At 34.9% G+C, this 21,555-nt stretch overlaps 1 protein-coding gene across 2 annotated transcripts in view; it reads right to left on the reverse strand.

The window, feature by feature from the left end:
• Positions 1-3,147: 3,147 nt before the first annotated feature.
• LOC145670523 (uncharacterized) overlaps positions 3,148-21,555 on the reverse strand; it is a 335,206-nt gene continuing 316,798 nt past the window's right edge. For both annotated transcript variants that reach the window (XM_081739296.1, XM_081739295.1), the window contains one exon: positions 3,148-14,851. In XM_081739296.1, coding sequence (XP_081595422.1) covers positions 12,489-14,687 — 2,199 coding nt within the window. In that variant the 5' untranslated portion in view covers positions 14,688-14,851 and the 3' untranslated portion in view covers positions 3,148-12,488. The remainder of the gene's footprint in view (positions 14,852-21,555) is intronic.

Here is a 21,555-nt window from a genome sequence, read left to right on the forward strand (position 1 = left end):
ATAAACATTTTTTTATTTGAAATCATGGACAGAGTATTCACTATTAGATTAATATCAAAGTTATATTTTAATATTCTTTTTCTTTCAGTGCATTAACAGTTGAATTACACTACAGACACGGAAGTATTTCTAATTTCTGTTGACTTGTTATGTAAACTATATTTCTCAACCAATAAAACTGCAGCTTGTTTCCTTTGCCCACTGTCCAACAATAATCTTATATGAGGATTAATCTACGTAGCTTACATGTTCATCATCCACGTAGGATTCCATTCAATCATCAAGTTAATGACGGGTGACTAACAAAACCCACTGAATTATGTGGAAACCAGAGAGTTGGAGCCGAAAGTTGATACGACGAGAATGTAGACGCACGGGCCACGAATTCGAGCCTGGAAGTCCTAATCTTACCCAGGTATGAAGTGGATATTATCTATTTTACACGTTGTTGGATATTTGACGAAAGTATCTCAACTCTGGATACAGCGTACATATTTTGATAAAGTTCATCGCCTCTGAAATGCTGATCATTTTGTATATATCGCCCCGGACTATGATTTGAACCATCTAATCACTTGTCATCTGGAGAAGAGAAGACGAATCAATGGGAGGACAACAAATCATCAGAGGAGTCATTACTGGAGGACCACCAAGAATATCACGCAAGTACCGAGTAGATTAATCCTATCCTAAGCATGTCTTTTCTTTTCTTCTTTTTACACATTTCATCCCCTGTAATTCACAATCTGCTTTCAATTTGAATGTGTATTATTCCATTTATAAAGCCCCAGGTACAGTCCCATTGCTTATGCTCTACCAATTTCAGTTCACAAAATCCTGGGATGGCTTATCAGTTAAAAAACACCAATTCTTAAGTTTGTTTTTAATAAATCTGAGCTACAAGATCTGATAAGTCGAGACAGCACATACAAGTGTGTCGCTGCACAATGTTATTGCTTATGTGCTCCCAGTGTAATTTAAACATTCAACTTTGCATGCTCTGTCTCGTTAATCGGAGCTCAACGTATGCGAATGTGAATATGTTTAGAACTAGATTAGTATTTAATAGTTTTAGAAATTGTTCATATCCTGCAGACAAACTGTATTTTTTTGCCTTTTGTTAGTTTTTGTGTTCTTTTGCTTACTCATAACAACAAACGAATAGAGGAAATTTATCTTGATTCCAAGAGCACAAAAAAATATTTAAATTCGAGCCAAATCGTGAGTTGTTAATGTTTTCATATTCTGAAAGTAGACTGTTGGTTTGCTTTTAGTATGTAGGAGAAAGTCATGGGTTCTTCCTAGAAATATGTACCTAGTTACTTGCTGGCTACACCGTTGGTATATGTCAGCTGTGTATCCAGCGAGTATACTTTTCTAGGAAGGACCCATGACATATGTATCACGCATACTTAAAGTCTTGAACTACGCGCCATTCTGTCGTAAGGGGAAAAAGTTTATCATTGTATTGTGACTTTTATGTAGTTTTTTCTTACCAATTTTATAAAATAATATAAATTCTGGATTAACTAGCATTTAACCAGTTTATTATCATTATATGATAATGAAGACATAGAAAAGATCGTTTCTTTTATTACAAATGGTATTCATTTCGAGTATTATAACTTCTACATGTACATTTCAGCACAAAACTTAATGATATTTTAATGATGTTTAGATTAAAACTCTATTGGTTCATGTAAGATTTAATTTGATTTGGTTGTGTCTCTATAGTTCACAGTTTCTGAATAATGTACAATTAACTTAAGGGAAAAAAATAAACTCAGAACCATTCACAACCATGAACAATGAAACAAAAGTACCTCTTCGAAACTCAGAATTTGATAACCCATGATTAAAAGAACATAACATAGAATTATTATAACAAACGAATGTCCTAGAAAATACAATATATACAGCTTTACATATCTCAGAATTCCTGTATCAGAATGTTTTAACAGTTCATAAATAAAAGAAAACAACATGACTTTCCACAACTTAAAATACACAAGACTGCATGAATACTTACACTTTTACATAATTCACAGTACTGAATAGATCATGAATAAAGTAAACAAATGTGTCTTTACATAACCTAGAATACTTAACAATTCATGATTAAAGGAAAAATGTGTCTTTACATAACCTAGAATACTTAACAAATCATGAATAAAGGGAGAAAATGTGTGTTTACATAACCTAGAATACTTAACACATCATTAATAAAGGTAGAAAATGTGTCTTTAAATAACCTAGAATACTTAACAGTTCATGAATATAGGAAGAAAATATGCTTTCACATAGCCCAGAATACTTAACAGTTCATGAATAAAGGAAAAAATGTGTCTTTACATAACATAGAATACGTAACAGTTCATAAATGAAGGGCATGGGAGGAAACAATGTCAACCTTCATTTGAAAAACTATCAGTTGACTACAGAAAAACAATGATAACGCTATGTGAGCTCAACTGTTGAAACAGTTCAAGTTATCAATAACAGCGTGATTAATATACTGTTGTTTTAAATCGGAACTCTTTCCACAGTTCAGCTTACATGAGTATTATCATTGTTTTTCTGTATCCAACTGATTTTGTTTTAAAATAAAGGTCATGATTACTTTTCCCCAAGCCCTTCAAATAAATGAGGAAAATGTTACGTCTTCACATAACTAAGAACGCTTACCAGTTTTTGAGTAAAGGGGAAAAAGTAAAATCCTTTATATAGCTAAGAACACTGAAGAATTCATATAATTAAAGGAAAAATTTACGCCTTTACATAACAGAATATTTAACAGTTCATGAACAGAAGAAGGACGTACGACCCTATGTAATATAAAATCGATAACAACCAGTTGATAAAATAACCGTTATAGCTCGACATAATAATTAACTTGAATGTATTATAAATAAACAAATATTTATATAATGAAATAGATTCTTCTTTTTTGTGTGCGCAATTATTTTTGCCAACCATGTTCTGTTTCTCCCTCACTGAGACAGTATTCGTAGTGTTATATATGTACAGAATTATGTAACAAAGTATACTTACAGCATTCAGCGAATATTTATAGATAGATAGAGAATAATGTAGAGAAGGAGGTAGAAAGGAAGAATTTATTATATTTTACATGATATGATGTCATGATTCTTTTATAAATACATCCCAATTATTAATTAAAGTTTTGTCACTTTTTTGATTTGTTAATAAAAATCGCTCCTCTTTCGAAATGTCCAATAGTTTTGTTATATCAAAACAACGACACTTCTGGTATTGTGATTTAGTTGACTGCTGTAATTTTCGAAACCTCTCCCAATGATGAATTGAATATAGAGGTAACCGTCTTATGTGATCAATGTTACATCCCTAAACCTCTCCTGGTAATATGACAACGCCGTCCCCCACCCACTCCCAAAAAATGCTAGTATCACTTTTGCACTAGTATCCACCCAATAGCCCTCTTCGGGTGTGATCTTACTTTTTTAATGTTTTTTGTGTTAGTTATACGGATTTTATTCATAAGTAGCTAACTGGTTTAAAGTTTTGAGCTACTTTTCTTCGATATCTTACAACTTCAATGGCGCAGTTTTTGTTATGATTTTCCGCTTGTGGACAACCCTGTAGAACAAAATTACGTAGATGGTTTCTCGTATACATTAGTATTCGGAGCAGGGTCACCCACACTTTCCATGGGCCCCCACTGTTGCCAATTCCGTTTTAAGGAAAACAGTCAAGTAACAATTCAAAATTCGGTAAATTCCTGCATTATCAATGGACTATTGTTTGCTTGTCAATAATAGATGTTGACAAAGTAGCTACATCCATTTTTAAAAACTAATTTTATTTTTTTCATTCCACCTCTAGAAAAGTTATGATTATTTTGTCGCTTTCCGGCTTTTCAAACCTGAAAAGAATCACAATTAAATGAAGAAAACTAAAAAAAAAAAAAAATCACGGGCGCCTTGACATTCGTTGAAGTCGCCACCTTACTTATAGGAAACCCTATTTGGAAACGACAATGAAAATTTTTACAGTCAGTGTTTGAGGTATTGTGTTTGATAATATCCTTAGTAAATGGGAAAGAGTACTACACCATTTAAGGCAATGAAACAATCACATGCCAATAAACTTAAAAACGTGTTTGAAACTACATCAAATTTTGTTAAGCCCATTTTTTATGAATTACTTTCAAAATATTCTAAAATTTAAATATTGACATTACAACTAGTCCAAAGTTGAGATTTCAAAGATGGTATTCTGCTCGCAAGTGGAAAGTTAGTTCGTTCCAATATTCGTGATATGGGCAAAAATGAATCATCGGCAAAATATATGATGTCGATTCTCACTGAAGATAATTATTTTCAGTCTTTTATCCATTTCATTAATAACTATATATTAGTTACGATATTGGATTTATTTATAGTACACAGTACTTCTTATATACAGTGAATTTTATTTTGCCAAATGTATCACAAATGTTGAATTTTGTAGTTCTTGTCTAATTGGTAGAGCTGTAAACTAATTACATTGTCATGATTAGTGATTTCTGTATGCATTTCGTTGCTGTACGTTGACGGTGTTTATACAAGTTTATTTACTGAAATGATCATGTTTGTACAGTGTGGATATAAAGTATCTCTCTGATAACAAACATTAATAATAAGAAAACAGAGAATGATGGAAGCATGTGGTCTGAAAACATCGCTTGTATGATACTTCAAGATTTTTGCCACAGACTGTGCTGCCATCTACTGCAACTCACCGAAGCGCGATAGTCATTTGTTATAAAATGGCGCCAGAACAGCACAAAGCAAAGTGTGTGTTGTGGTATCATGGAACAAAATCTCTCGTCACAGTTCAACGGACATTCAGGAGAGAGTATAGACAGCAGCTACCACATAGTAAGAGCATGGAGGAATGGTATAGCAAGTTTATTACAACAAGAAGTGTTTTAGATTGTGATAGAAGCGGTAAACCGAGTGTTAGTGAGGAAAGTGTGGAAGCTGTTTATGTTGCTTTAACACGAATCCCAAAAAATCCTTGCGTTGCGAACTTCCTCCTGTAGGGTTATGTTAAAGACAGGGCCTACGCAATATGTGTTCGTAATATTGCAACACTCAAAAACAGGATAAGGATCGCAGTAAACATAGTGACTCCTGAAATGTTAAATAACACATGGATGGAAATTGAATATCGCTTGGATGTCTTGTGGGTAACAATATGCTTCTATCATTCTCAGTTTTCTTGTTGTTAATGTTTGTTTCACGGAGAGACTTTATGTCCACCCTGTATGTTTGTTATCTATGTGAATGTGCATATATTTACTGATGGCATTTCAAGGAAGTCATATCGGCTAAATCAATTAATTAATTAAAATAAAATGAAATTTTATTATTACAACCAAAAGGAAACAAAATTTACGTAATGTCTGGGTACTTGTATATATCAATTAAAACATTAGATAAGCTTTGTATAGATATAAAAAATCATTTTCCTGATATGATTTCCCTTCAGAACCGCCACTCCTGTAAAGATATCATTTCTGTAAGTCTGTCAATTTGTACGTTTATCATTTGTGTAAGCTGGTCAAGGCTGAACATTCGTCATTTAGGTAACTTGGACATATTTATACGTATCTCACTCTTGTAAGCTCCCATTGTCAATCCGGTGAATTGTTACATGTTTGTTATTGGTCTACGTTAACTATTTATGTAAACTGATAACTTTTGTTTTGTATTAACTAATTAATTTAATTGTATTATACTAAGAAAATTGAGAATGAAAGTTGTAATGTTACTCTTAATCTTTGTAAAAAAAAAAAAAAAAAAATCGAAAGTTCGATTCGAAAAGAATTCTTCCTGCACACTCATTGACCAAAGTTAATTCTTAAAATACAAAGTGTATAACTGCAGCCTTTCTTTATAAATAATAAAATAATGATAATAACTAACATACTAGTTCACTTTTAATACTCAAAAGAGATAAATGGTTGACACCACTAAATCACTCAATATACAGTATTTCGAAGCATGAGTAATGACATAGTATCAAAGGGTATTTAAATGTATTTATTTACATGATCGTATGGATATATGATAATGTATAGTTTAATAAAGCGTTCACTACATCGATACGTCAGTGCAAATCGATTGTCTTCTGATAAACTCAGTTGCCCTTAAAATTCGATTGAAAGGATGATTTTTCATAATAAAATTATTACAGCATTTAATAAATTAATCATATATGTAACTCCAATAACGTGTCAATGAGTATAATTTCAGAATAAATTAGCATTGAAATAAATCAGAAGTAACAATTAATATATTCATATATTCATATATTCATGACGACACTTTGAAGTGTAAAACGTAATTAGGCGCTTTTCGTATGACTTTTTTCAATGTTAACTGATTAGGATAATACTTATAGCATACAATCTTAGTACTATCTGTTCATATATGTTACAATTTTCGTGTCATATAGCCTTTGTCTCCCCTGGATAGTAGCGCAGCATCTATTTTGGATCAAAAGGAACTAACATTCTAAACCTAAAATTATGTTTTGCGAACTATTTCATTTCCTAAACACATAGAAATTCACCGGGATCGTAATACTGCAAATTATGGAAGCGTCAAAATACCAAATAGTACTTTCAACAAAATGGATACTTTCAAATAGGATCAATATTAACAGATCAAAATTATATCCACGATGAAGTTAAATGTCCACTAAAAGCAGGAAATTCGTATTATTATTCAGTTCAAAATCTTTTGTCATCGCGAATTCTGTCGACAAATGTAAATTTAAAATATATAAAATGATAATCATGTCTGTTGTCCTGTATAGTTGCGAAACATGTCGCTTACTCTGAGAGAAGAACGCGATTGAAAGTATTTAAGAACAAAATCCTGAGAGAAATATTCGGACCAAACAGGAACGAGAATGGGGAATGGCGTAAACTTCCGTTTGCCAAATATTGTTACGGTCATCAAATCTAGGAGGCTTAGGTGAGCAGGTTATGTAGCCATAATGAAAGAAAGTAGGAACGCTTTAAAAGTTTTAACCGGAAAGTCAATCGGAAAATGACCATTAGGAAGACCAAGGCAAAGATGTGAGGATAATATTAAGATGGATCTTGCAGAAATAGAAATACAAAGTAGAAACTGAGTCTAGTTGGCTAAGGATAGAAGTCAATGGAGAGCTTTTGTGAACACGGCATTGAACCTCATGATTCCATAGGCCACAGAGTTAGTAGTATTTCATTTACTATATTTGCGTCGTGCCTCGACCATGATGGAAGATTACATACAGATGATTGATGAAACCCAACATACAATACAATCTGGTGAATGAACTGAAGTTGAATAAGTGCGGTGCTGTGTGACGAAAAGGTAAGTTGAAGTTTAGAATGCTGTATATATAAAACTTTAAAAAGACTGACAATGATGTACAGTAGTGAAACCTGGGTAATCACAAGGGTCCACGAAGAGAAGGTGGAAGTGGCGTAGGTAAGTATGTTAAGATGGATACGTGGTGTGGTGAGGGAGAATGGAATAAGGAACGATTATGTAAGAGCCACTGTTAAGGTGGAATCTTTGTGTAGAAAGTTTTAAGAACGAAGATCTGGAACGAAGAAATGAGACTAGGTGGAAAAGAAAATTGGAAAAATGGAACTAACAAGACAAAGGAAGAGGGAAAACCCAAAATGAGATAGAAGAACAAGATACGAGATGATTCTAGGGAGAAGGGATAGAAAAATAGAGAACTCCCAGGATACAAGTGAGTGGAGGAAAATATTTAAAGAGGGGAAGGTTAAACCTGTATAAACATGGGAAAGAGCAAAGAACAAGAAGAATATTATAGAAATATATGACATTATTTTCAAACGAATTGAACTTTTTTTGATGGACGAAAAACTTGAAAGTAAACTAAAATTTTACACATATTATGGTAAACAATAGGACTCATTTATTAATGGTTTTATGAGTGTGTGTCACGTAGCAAGAATCAAAAATTTTAGACAAAAGAATTTAAGTTCTTGGTATCTAATTATCTTCTAAGTGACCTCTCTATTTTTGAAAGAATGTTATATTTTATTTTTCATTTTGAAGCAGCACATGGTCCGTAGTAAATCCATATCATATCCACTTCATTTCCAAACCATGTTAAGTAAATTCTGGCTCAAAATCAAACACTGTATTTTTTTATGTGAATACAAGTCTTTCTAAATAGTAAATAACCACACATGAAGATTTACAAGAATTAGGAGTTATTAAATTTCCTCTTGGTACACTTGACAACAAGTCATCCTATAGAATATTTATGGATGTGCTAAATAATTTAATTCATTGTCTTTTGCTAATTTGTTATATCTAACCAAGTGTGAAACACATCTACATCAAGTCCTCGTATCTGTCTGAAGTTGTATGTTAGTCCTCAATTTTCATAAGTGAATCAACTTAAAGGAATTTGAAGGCTAGCCCTATATTACGGAAGAAGAAGAAGAAGAAGAAAAGGTTTATTTCAATTTTGTGTTAGTTGGCGTGTATGAATATACAAAATTATTTCACACCTCCTTGGATCAAAAATTCTTGTTGCGCTACTATCCATGAATAGTTTAAGCTGTAAGATTTTTTACGTAGTCATAAAAAATAACATAAATAGATATTACTGTGCGTGTTTTAAATAATATTACGCCCTTGAATTTCATAATTAAAATTAAGGAAACCAGAAACCCAGCATAATAAACAATATACAAAAGAATAAAATCATCCTGATTTCTTTAACAAATATAACTCCAAAGCCAGTTATACATGATTATAATTTTCCATCAAATGTTCTATCAAACTTATCTTGGATAGTCATTTGTTCAAATAACTTGACTAAAACTTTTACAAGCACTATAAACGATCGAGTAGAAAACTTAATTTTGTTGCTCATTTGTTTACATTTCTTGAGTCAATTGTTATATTTGTTGGTAACGGTACCCGCTTGAGGCAGTTATTTATCAGTAAGCTATTTAAGTCGTAAATCTTAAAACAAACAGTAAATGGAAATATGAACTGTGCATATGAAATGTGAAGACTCACCAACTTGTATTGTAGTCTCTGGCCTTGCACCTAACTTCAGCCACAATTTTTTCCAAGGATTCTTTGTGTTTGTGCTTATTGTAATATTCTTTAAGCTTACAGTTATACAATACAGGAATGTATCAATAGCTTCCCGTGTCCACGTTTAGTGCCATCGTACAGTGATTTTCGTTTATTTTCTTTAATGCACTGTTGGATAGGAATAGAACATGTTTTATTTTAGAATAGCTGTATTAAATGTTGTAACCAACGCAAAAGTTGCATACAACTTGGTATCATACACGTCCAAATTTCATTTTACTGAAATGTTTGATACAATATTTGATGGAATATTTGATTATGTATAACCAGCTTAACAGTTTTCTTTCCACATATTTATGCAACAATTGTCTTCATCCAGGTTATTTCCTAAAACACTTTTTTTTCATAGAGACATGTCCGTTGTATTTTCATTCTAGTTTACAATGTTTCATTTACAATTTGCGAAAGATGAATATCTTGTAGATAACTATGTACAGAAGGAATGACAATAACTGTAGGTTTCTCTTTTTAAAACTTGATATCTTTATTTATCTTTATATCTATTGACGTAACAATGAAAAATGTATTCTTTAATTCGTAATTGACGCTGTATTGTTAATGTCACAGCAAAAATCCTCCACTCAAAAATTTTGCACCAAAAAAGAAAGGTTTTGTAGTGGTTATTGATTTAATAGTCGTTTTTGGTAATAAATAAATAAATAAGTAAATAACATGTAAGGGAAGGTATTCTAAATTGAACCATTGCCTAAATTAGTCCGTTGCCTTAATAGGAGCAATGCTGTAATTGTCTAAGTTTGATATTGTAAGTAGGTGACTTCATTAAGGACTTCTCTTGTAGTAGTTGTTCAAGATACTGGAAATAATTGTATTAATTTTATTCTGTACAAGATGAGTCACTAGAAACTGAACTGGGTCCATAATATAATGAATACACGCTCCTTTACACAGTAGCCCTTGCAAGTGATTTAAGTATCACGACAGCCAAGTACCTACGAGGAGCGTCCAATAAGTTATCTACTTAGACAGGAAGGGAAGGGTGGATGTCTGACACACACGCCACGGCCACTATGGGGAACCCCGCTGGGCGATTTGAGGTCAGTCGGAGCAACGCAGTCGCCATGAGCAGAATGTGTTACGCTGCGTAGCGAATGTTTGCCAGATTCAGCTGTCCCAAAACTTGTTGCATTTCTTTGAGGAGGACCAGGACAAATTCCTGGCTCAGGTGGTGACAGAGGTCGAAACCTGGATCAATCATTGGATCCCGAGAGCAAGGAGGAGTCCGTCCAGTTCCATCATCGAGGTCCGACAGGCTGTTTCCCAATGGTTTGCAGCCCAAGACAAAAACTACTTTTTTCTCTGGGATTTTTTAGCTGCCCCCAAAGTGCCGACAGTGTATACACCTCCATGGGTGCTACATCAAAAAACAGTGATGACCAGGTTAGCCTATTTGCATTCCTTCCTGTCTAGGTAGATAACTGATTGGGTGTCCCTCGTACTTCAACAAACACAGCGCTATTTTTACAGTACAGTATAGGAACGCAGGAACGCATTATTCTGAAAATAGTTATTAGGATCTTTCGTAACTCAGCTTGACCATTCTATTTGAAAATTGCTCCTTAGGTTGGTTGGACTATCTGCTATCAGTAAAAAAATTGTGATGGTTTAAATTTTAAAAATAAAGTTATTCGACATCACTCACAAAACGTCATAATGTATAGTTAGTTAATGGGTTCTATGTGAGAGCTTTCCTTTTAAATTTTCATTTTGCTTGTGTGTAATGTAAAATCTTTCATCATTCTACGTAATTATAAAGCTTAATGTACTATAATATTTTATACTAAAATTACAATGAATTAATGGTAAATTTCTTGTCGAAATATTACTTTAGAATTACAATTCAATAATACGAAAAATACAGTTAATATTAAAATAACAATTAACAATGGTTTGTTTCAACTAAGCTGTATTCCTCTTGTCACGTTTAATAATTATTTAACAAGATTTCTTTGTAATTGCAGTGTGACGAATCTTAGACCGCGTTTTCATTTTACATGAATCTTGTAGCTGTGATTTTTTTAAAAAAATCTTGCAACCCTATCTTTCCATTTACTGTTTACACATTACAGCTTTCTCAAAGCAAGAAAGATATATCCACCCATGCAGCACTGCACTCTAGTAGACAAATTGTGAACCTCTTTATTAAAAACGTGTATTTTGGCGCGCTTCCCATTCCTGTCCAAAAGATTCCGTTGTTTCGGAAGCGGCAAAACTGTTTTTTTTTTTTTCGTTATGTCAGCGGGAGGGCGATAGCAGGTAGCAAGCAAGGCGACCCAGAAAGTTGCGCATGGTTTAACTCCTTGCAAGATGGAAAAAAGTGTTGTATGTCCCTTTCAAGACTATGTTTACGTGGATAAATATTATAGGGTTTCAAGATTTTTATGACAGCTACAAGATTCATGTAAAATGGAAACGAGGTCTTACAGTATACATAAATGAAAGAACCATTAAACACTGTAAATAAATGTTTTAAACTTAGTGATTTCTCACATATAAAGTTTCATCTTTAACCCAATATTACACCTGTAAGTGATACAAGTTTGGTATTTAATCAATGACATTTTTTCTCGTTCCCGTGAATTCTGTTTTTGTCAAGTATCCAACAATCTTGAAATATCTACCACTATGTGGCTCTGAATATGAAGGAGATATTATGGCTTGTGATGTATACCATCTTTAATTGTAGTTGTATTGATGTTAATTCATGCAATATAGGGTTAACTCTAAGTTTCAAACATCTGAATTTTTCTATCAAATTATTAGAAGCCATTACTCACCTAACACAATTCCGTAATAAATCAGCCACAAAAGAAGAAATAAAACTAGATGACCAAAACCACTTTCCTCAAATTTACTTAAGCTTTGCACAATACCAAAAGCTCAATAATGTATTAATGCCAGAATCAGTGGCGTATTTAGGGGATGCTTTCGGGTTTAAGCCTGCATTCAAATTTTATTTACTATTTTAAAGTAAATGAAATACCTTGCAGAATTTTCGCTTTACCAGAAATAAAGTTAGCAAAGCCCCCCGAAATAAAATCATAAATACGCCACTGATTAGGATAGATGTTAGATCCAGTATTTTGTTATAGGAATGCTTCCAATTTGGTGGAAACACCGAAGTGTTTAATGGTATTAATTTTAGTCAGCATTCATGAAATTCTAATTGTACTTTGAGACACAAAAACGCTGTGACATTAACAATATGTATGTTCCATAACAATCTAGTAATAACAAAAACATTTGTCTGACGTACCAAAACCTTCACAGCAAGAAAAGTCGCCTAGATTGAAATTCTTTTCACAAAGATACGTACTCAGGAGGTAATGGTGAACAAAGAGGAGGAGGAGGAGGGGGAGGTATGTCTGTGAGATGAGGATCGCTACCCTCATCCTCAGTCAAGTTTTGTTCCAGATCTTTACCATGTAGCGACAGTTTGGAACTACCATCTGCGGTAATTCTAGGCCCCATATTATCATATTGTGGACCCACTCTAACTACAGGGTCAATTCTTGAATCGCTGTCCTCCTTGTGCTTTCGCCTGGGAAGTGTGGCGTAGGACACACGCGAGGCAGGGTCCTCCTCTGACCTTTGTTCCGCGATCGCTGGATAAGCTTGTGTATACGACTGCTGAAACGATGGAGCTGTGCAGTGAAGGTCCTGGTGATAATATGGAGTGTGTCCCGATGGCAAGTCAGGTCCCGTAGCCACACTAATTGCCGCCGCCGCGACTGTGGATGACGCCTTAGTCCTGTGGGGAATATCAAGGAGATCAGGATATCGTTGCCCGTCTGGAGGAGGAACGTCTGGTTCTTGAGTCACTGACACTGAGATGAAAATATTTCCGAATGTCCCTGTCGGAAGCGTCGATGAGAATTCCGGAGGAGGAGCCAGCGTCCCTCTTGGAGGAAATACGCTTGAATTGGCTGAATAGCTTCCGGCGGAAGCAGCGGCTGCAGCGGCGACGGGAACACTAGAAACTACAGCTGAGGAAGAACTCGGAACACTCGGTTCCTCATTATGTCGTTCAATAGTCACATGCATTTGCTCACAATGATCTGAAGTCTGGTCCCTACCTACGTCGAGAAGTTCCATTTCCGTCTGGGACATTCCCTCAAAACTACCCGCACCTGAAGGCCGTTCAGTGATGCTCACGTCCAACAGTTTCTTCTCTTGTTCTGTGTAGCTTACACTGCTCTTCATCTTGGATTTTCGCTTTCGTTTTTTCCGCCTTCTTCCGCAAATACAGCAACACAACACGGCAACGATAAGCACAAAAAATGTAACAACACCCCCAGCCACAATCCCCGCCCATAGTAACCACGACTCTGCCTTGCTTAGAGTGGTAGCAATAACAACTTCTGGAAGAAGAAGAGTCACGTTTCGACTCACCACGCCTCCCGTATTCCTTGCGAAACATGTATAATCACCCGCGTACTGTTCCGTGAGATTCAAAATTGTCAAGTTGGTCCACTTTTCCAAATACCCTTCTTCCTCTTCTAGTAAGAGCACTTGGTCTTGGAACGGCGTTCCGTTTCCCAATAGTCTCCCGTTGAAAAACCATCTTACTTCGGGTTCGGGGTCACCACGCACAAAACAACTGAACGTAGCGTTCCCACCCACTTCACCTTGCACCATTTTGTCACTTAGATCAATTTGAGGACTACACGAAAAATCTTTCGGGGGAACTTCTTCCCACAAGCGACCGATAATTCTTTCAGGCTCGGTACACATCAACGAGATTGAGTACAGATTGCTCGCTAGCAACCAATTTCTGAAACCCCGCAGTTTGCAATCGCATCGCCATGGGTTGTTGTCTAGCGACAGAGTTTTTAGCTTCACTATGGGTAGAAACACTGCCTCCGACACATGTTTCAGTCGATTGTTGTTTAGATTAAGAGATTCCAAAGTTGCTAAATGAATAAAAGCATCGCGATGGATGTGTCGTAACTGACACTCCTGCATCTCAAGAGTCCTGAGATGAGGCAGGGGAGGGAATTGAGCGTCCCGAAGCTCCGTTAACGGATTCCCATTAAGACACAGTATACGTAGACGATCGTTCCCCGTGAATGTATCAGGGTGTATACTGGATAGAGAATTGTCCGAAAGATCTACTTCTATAAGAATCTTTAAATCCCTGAAGGCATCCCGATGCACCTCTCTCAATCCTGCTCGGCGGATAAACACTTTCTGCAAATTGTTCAATCCAACTGACCTGAACGCGTCCTTTGTTAGGAAAGGAATTGTGTTTCCTGTGAGATCCAAAACCTGGATATCTGAGTTGAGGGTGTTTGGCACCGTGGTGAACCCTGCGTCACTACACAGAGCAGTTTTCTTACCAGAAATCCACTTACACCGGCAGCTTGAGGGGCAATAGTCCGACCAATCAGGTGTTGCCATCACCAGCATCACACATCCAGAGACGGCGAACACCAGCGTCCACCAGCAGTACCAGCCCTCCCCTGCATGCGACCGACCCCTCAGCAAGCCGGAAGCCATATTAGCCTGCAGCACCCCCCAGCTCTCGTCTCCTGGGCTGGGTCCGCCCTCCAACCCACCGCCACATCATCCGTAACAGTGCTTCCGATGGACGCTTCTTGAAATGCGCACAGGAATCCTCTGAGACTGGAGGAATGGCATTGGGCCCAAACTTCTGAGTCGTCCTGAAAAGAAATAAAGTACTCGTCGTTAGCGATAATTATGATACATGCATATGAAAAAAGAAAAAAAACATAATTAAAATAGCAGCTCTTATTTTATTGTGCACATTGCTTATATAAGTTCAGTAATATTCTATGAAATGACAGGTTAGTTTTTCAATAGCTTACCAGGCGTGTCATACAATTATCATAGTTTTAGTACCAGAAACACTTCAAATGATAATACCTAAGGCACTTGATAATTATATATCAGAGATATGAGAAATAAAGGGTGTCTCATAAAGAACGCATCTTTTAAAATGCCCTCCATTTCTGTCCTAGAAAGTTGGCAGCACTGAATGTTACACGATTTTCATCTGTTGTATTTATCGTTAGTAGTCACGGAGCGCATGATCTTCTTCTGTTTTCTGTACCGGTAGGAATGAAGCGCTTCACGAGAGAACACTGTGTGGTCGGAGTGAATACTTATTACAAATGCTGTGAGCACTCCATTAATCCTTTGGGGATCCAATGGTACAATTTGTACCATACGGGTGTTTCATGGTACATTGCGTTATAACTCTCCTTTTTGAGCTTTTTCGTCCGTTTTTTTTTAAGTCCAGAGGCATTGTAAAACACGTTACGTATGGTTTCACACATTCCTGCGTCCAGACATAGAAGATGATGACGTCACAATTTTAAATATATATTTGCTTTTATATGTTTTCTTTTTCGCCTATGTTCATTATTTTTTGGCCAACTTATTTTTGCACGTAGAAGATTGAAATTTTGCACAAACATTCAGTCCACCGAGTAGTATTTACCAGTTTTTTTTTTTCAGATTTCTGCGTTAAAACAGGGGGGATCCAGAGGGGCAAAAATTTGAAAAGTGGGATATTTGTACCAAAAAATCCCTTTCTTCGGGATTTTCCCGCCTTAGATACATGATGGAGACATGTGACTGGTAACGGCTAAAAGGCAGTTTTATACTGAAGAGAATGATGTGCAAACCATGATCCTAGGGCAATTAGGGATGTCTCAGGGAATGTTTACAAAATATTCCTCTGTATACGAGAATATGGGACATTGTCAGTATATATTTTTTTTGGCGGGCTTACTTTTGCACCTGGAAAATTGGAATTGTGCATAAACATTCAGCCCACCTAGTAGTATTTATCAGATTTTTTCATATCTCTGCGTTAAAAAGGGGGGTCCAGGGGGGCTAAAAGTTGAAAAAAGGGATATTTAGACCCAAAAAATCCCTTTCTTCGGGATTTTCTCGCCTTAGATACACGATAGAGACTCGTGAATGGTACCGCCTGAAAGGCAGTTCTATTCTGAAGAAAATGATTGGCGGATTATAGTCCTAGGGTAAATAGAGATGTCTCAGGAAATTTGTTACCTGAGATCATGATGTTTTGTGGTAATTTGGGGCATTGTAGGGATTCTTGATAAAATTTCTCCCGCCCTTAGTATTCAAGATAGAAACTTGAAATTTGGCACACACATTCAGTATACCAAGTACTATTTATCAGATTTTTTAGATCTCTACGTTCACACAGGGCCGTTCCAAAGGGGCCCAAAATATGAAAAAAAAATTCCCTCCGAAATTTTCCCTTTGACATCATTTTTGCCTCTCCTGGTGTATGGTATGAGCATACAAGTGATACTATTTGAAAGCCGGTTCCATTCTGAAGAGAATGACGTATGAACCATGATCCTAGGATAAATAGTGACGATGCAGTAGCTGCTTGACTGAAAGTCTAAAAAATACCCCAAAAACTCAGGTTACAGAAAGGGTTAATACCTGCACAGGAAACAAATGAGAATCATGCGCTATTCCGTGCTCCGTAAATACTAATCACAAACACAACAGATGAAAATTCTGTAACGTTTAGTGTTGCCAACTTACTAGAACAGAAATGGCAGGTATTTCAAAAGTTGTTCTCTTTATGGGATAGCCTATATAAAACAAAATTTTAATTATATTATTCTTAATTATAGAATAACACTATATAGAGTATAGGGTTGTAAATAAAATATTGATATATGAAAAATGAACAAAAAACGCATTTTCGAGAAAAAAACATTTTTTTAATATTCAGTCTTCAGTTAATCTTCACCCTTATTTCTCGAGATAGGAGAAAATTCGAAAATTCCTTAGTAATAATTTTCAATATGTCAATGCAGAAATAAACCACTTAACTGCTGAACAAAACTGTACTATTCAAAAAAATAAATACATGTACTTTGCATATTACGTTTCGATGCAACTCTATCCATCACGACTCTGGAACTCACTAAAGAAATAATAAATACTTTTGACCAGAGTATATACACTTGTTTATTTAAAACTAAATTACAATGTAACGTTTTTGACAACTTAATGTTGTCTTCATCAGACATCAGAGCTAGTGTCCGATGAAGACAACGTTAAGTTGTCGAAACCATTACACTGTAATTTAGTTTTTAATAAACAAGTGTATATACTCTTGTCAGAAGTGTTTATTATTCCTACGTTTCGATCTTCTAACCAAGATCCTCATCAGACATACACTAAATCAGTGTATAGTGCAATGACCACAAAAAGCTACTTGGTTCCTCATTGGTCGCACGATGCCCGTTGAAGACAGCCTAAGCCAATCATAGACGCCCAAATCTATGACGACTCGATCAATAAGAGAACATCTCAAAATAAGAAAATCAATATGAAGCAGCATTAACTTATAATTCCCTGTGTTTGTCAATAAGCGTTTTCAATTCTTTATTAATACTCAAGCCTTTACTCCAGTTCATTAAGTTATTATCTCCTTCTTTTTCTATCCTTTTATTTCCTAGGCAACATACTTTCTTCATATTCTAACACAATAACTTTCTCCCAGTCCACCCTATGTCCTTTTTCTTTGACATGTTTGAATATGGCATTACTTTCTCTACTATATTTTACATCACTCTTATGTTGTTTAATTCTTTAATTCAACAATTTACTCGTTTCTCCAATATATTTCATATTGCAAGCTAGACATTTTACACGATATATAACATCTTTTTTCTCCCTTTTCTTTCTATCTCCTTCTTTACTTCTTACTAACTCTAAGTCCTAAATGGCAGAAGCCCTAAACGGCAGAAGTCCTAAAAATCATTTCGCAGCACAAGTCCTAAACGGCAGAAGTCCTAAACTGCAGAAGTCCTAAAAGGCAGAAGTCCTAAAGTGCAGAAGTCCTAAAAATCTCTTGTGGCGCTACCATCGCGTCCGAAAGAAGAATACTGTCAATCTGTTAGTCCAAGTTTTAGATATACTGTTTCATATTACAGAGCCTTAGTTCTTACAAGTTATTTGTATAAATACATATTCTATCGTTCTGAAATAGTAAATAAATAAATAAATGAAGCCTATTGTCCTTTCTTGCTCTTTCCATGATATATTTCTATGTTGACAAAATTTTAACTTTCTGCCAAATGTGATTCCCAGATCTTTCATAATGTCTGTTTTTCTGTTTCCACACCATTGACCTCATATTAGTAACATAATATTGTGTATTAGTTATGTACGCAATAAATTTTGTTTTCCTTGTGTTGTTTTGAAGTAAATTATTTTTACATATATATTTCTTGTACAGAAGTCTTTCTGTAGCAAATATTTGTCATACTCGTAATTAACTACTCTTACTCGTTATCATTATTAATAATAATTTTAGTGTTACTAACATAGTTGTTACCGTTGGAATTAAATACGTTCATATTGGTATTGTGCAACTACTTACTACTGAAATACTTTATCGAATATTTAACCCTTTCACTGTGGAAGGCGACGGAAAAAAAATTCCCTAACCTGCGAATGTCGATTATAGTCGACATGTTAAAATTTGTCTGTATCTTGGTTTTGTCGATTGTAGTCGCCCAAGGTTTTCTGTGTGATTTCTATTGTTTATCGAAAACAATAGAACACAAACAAAAATGAACGGTACAACTTTGGCGACTACTCTCGACAAAGCCAAGATACGGACAAACAAATTTTAACACGTCGACTATAGTCGACATTCGCATGTTAAGGAAATTTGGTTCTGTCGACAAAAGTCGACTTCCTCTGTGAAAGGGTTAAGTTTGTATCGTTCTTTAATACATCCCTTCCTCAACAATAGTTGCGGAATTGATTAAACGTAATGTTCTTGTATTAAATAAATTTATTTTAAATATATCTTTCTCATTAATTTCAATTAAGTTGTTTTTCAAAGATCCTCTAAAATTTCAGTGACGCACTATGGGCTATAAGCCATTAATTTCTATGGCCACCCAGCTACAAACTACAAACTTAAATATTCGATAAAGTATTTCAGTCCTCTCTTCGCCTTAGTTTTGGCACTTTTTTTTTGGTACCAAATCCGTCTTTAAAACTCTAGCTCTATATGTTGTTTTTGTTGTTTGTTTTAAAATGCGTTATATATATATATATATATATATATATATATATATATATATATATATATATATATATATATATATATATATATATATGCACTCCGTAAAGTTCATCAGCTTTTGCCTGTGTTCTATGGCTCCCGCAATAGCTACCTTTGGCTGCCTTGATATTGTGCCGAGAATCAAAGTTCCCGAGCTGAGGTGCAGCTAATTATTTAAGCATTTTAAACATGTAATTAGATCCCAATCTGAAAAGCGAGAGCGACCCGCATTCTATTAACCCTGGAGACAGGGGCTTCTAATCTCTCCTGACTTTTCCCTTGCCTCGTTCATAGAAAAGTTTTCGGGAGCCTTGTCTTCAATGTTGCCAATGGTTAGAATGAAAAAAATACCTTTTAAGAAATTAAATCATTTTTCGTTTTTACATTCTTTTCTTTAACTTAACAACGGTTCAACCGTGTATTCAAAAGTTCCAACTTTAATTTAGCTCATTTTCCGACATTGTACAATGATGGAATTTTCCAAGTCGGATGGCAATATTACATTGTTACTTTATGTAGAGGGTGTTCATTTATTATGTAGCCAAAACCCACTGGTGAAATCCTTACACTTAAACAATAAAAAAAAAGTTCATATCAACATAAGGCAAAAAACGCGTTGTTTCAAAGTTACAGGAAGCCGAAATCGTGAAAATTGTAACTTTGAGGCTGCCTAGCTCGAAAACTATGAGATATACAATTTCGGTTAAAGAAATTTTAGAGGAATTAGTACACTGTCTATCTAAATAGCCATGTTTCAGAGTTGGGTAGTACCGGCGCACATCATTTTAGAAAGAGAGGTAAAAGAGCGAAACCTATACCGCAGCTCCCTCTATAAAAATCCGTTGCGCCGATACGTCCCAACTCTGAAACATGGTAATTCAGATAAACCGTGTACTAGTTTCTCTAATATTTCTTTAACCGCCTTTGATATCTCTCATAGTTTTCAAGCCAGGCAGCCTTAAAGTTACAATTTTCTCGATTTCGGTATCTCGTAACTTTAAAACAACACGTTTTTCGCCTTATGTTAATATGGACTTTTTTTTTTATTGTTTAGGTGTTCGGATTTTACCAGTGGATTTTGCCTACATATTAAATGAACAGCCTGTATAGTTATGATTATATACATTTTAAAGACAGATATTTTGTTTGATTTTGAAAATTGATATTAGCCTTTCGTATGCAACCTGGTTTATTATTGAGTAAAACGGGATGATCTAGTACACAGGGGTTAGTATTCACATGTTCGAAGAAAATTTCAGATTTCACGATTTTCTTAGCATATTAGAGAATTTTCTCTTTAGAAAAAGCTTCCTTTTAGAAAGTAACAAACAGAATAAATCAAGTCGTACTCAAAACCAAAAAGTCAAATAAAATAAAAATGTTTTTGAAAACATGCTTTCTTTAAAAAAAAAAAAAACTTCAACAAATAAATAAAACAAGTTATATTAAATAATAAAATTAACTTTGTCCCACAGAAAATATTTTTTTTAAAAAATAAGTCTATTTATACTTGACCAAAATAGAAATGATATCAAGCGTTTCTAATATCATTGATTGATTTACGTGATAATTGAGGAAGTTTTCTTGTGGCTAAGCGGTTAGCGTACGCGCCTTTCATCAGGGATCCGGGTTCGATTCCTGGCGAGATCTCATATGATTCGAATTCCACGTTAAGTTATATGTCTATGTCTCATATAGCCTCGATGATACACTGAGTAAAAATCGTACGTGGAAATGTAGGTTAGGTGTGTAAATCTTGTAGTTTTTGGACTTAACATACAGCAAACGTATAACTGGAAAAATATTTTTTATACGCACTTTCCGTGTAAGTGTTCCAAATAAACACTATCTGTATGAACGAAAGACTGATACAGGTTGTCACGATCTTGCATACAGATAGACATATGTAACATATAGCTGACGTATGTAACATACGTATATGTGTGTAATATCCGGATGACTGTTAGATGTGAGACATCCTGCAACTACATGATGTAACATCTAAGGGCAGTGCATGTGTAGGATATGGATAATGTATGCTAAATACTGATTTCTGTAGTAAACATAAGGATATCGTAAATTTGTAATATACCGCTGTACGGATAATGGATTTTTTTCTCAGTGTAAATAGGACGCTAATCAAAAAGTAAAATCAAAGTAAGAATTGAGAATTTGATTATGAGAGTCCTTCCCATGGTTTCCTTTTTAGTTATGAATAAATTGAATTTTTAAATAGGTATTCAGTTTCCAAAACAGAATTATTTTTAT

The sequence above is a fragment of the Thermobia domestica genome, chromosome 14 (genome assembly GCF_964235325.1).
Source record: "Thermobia domestica chromosome 14, izTheDome1.hap1.1, whole genome shotgun sequence".
Lineage (NCBI taxonomy): Eukaryota > Metazoa > Arthropoda > Insecta > Zygentoma > Lepismatidae > Thermobia > Thermobia domestica.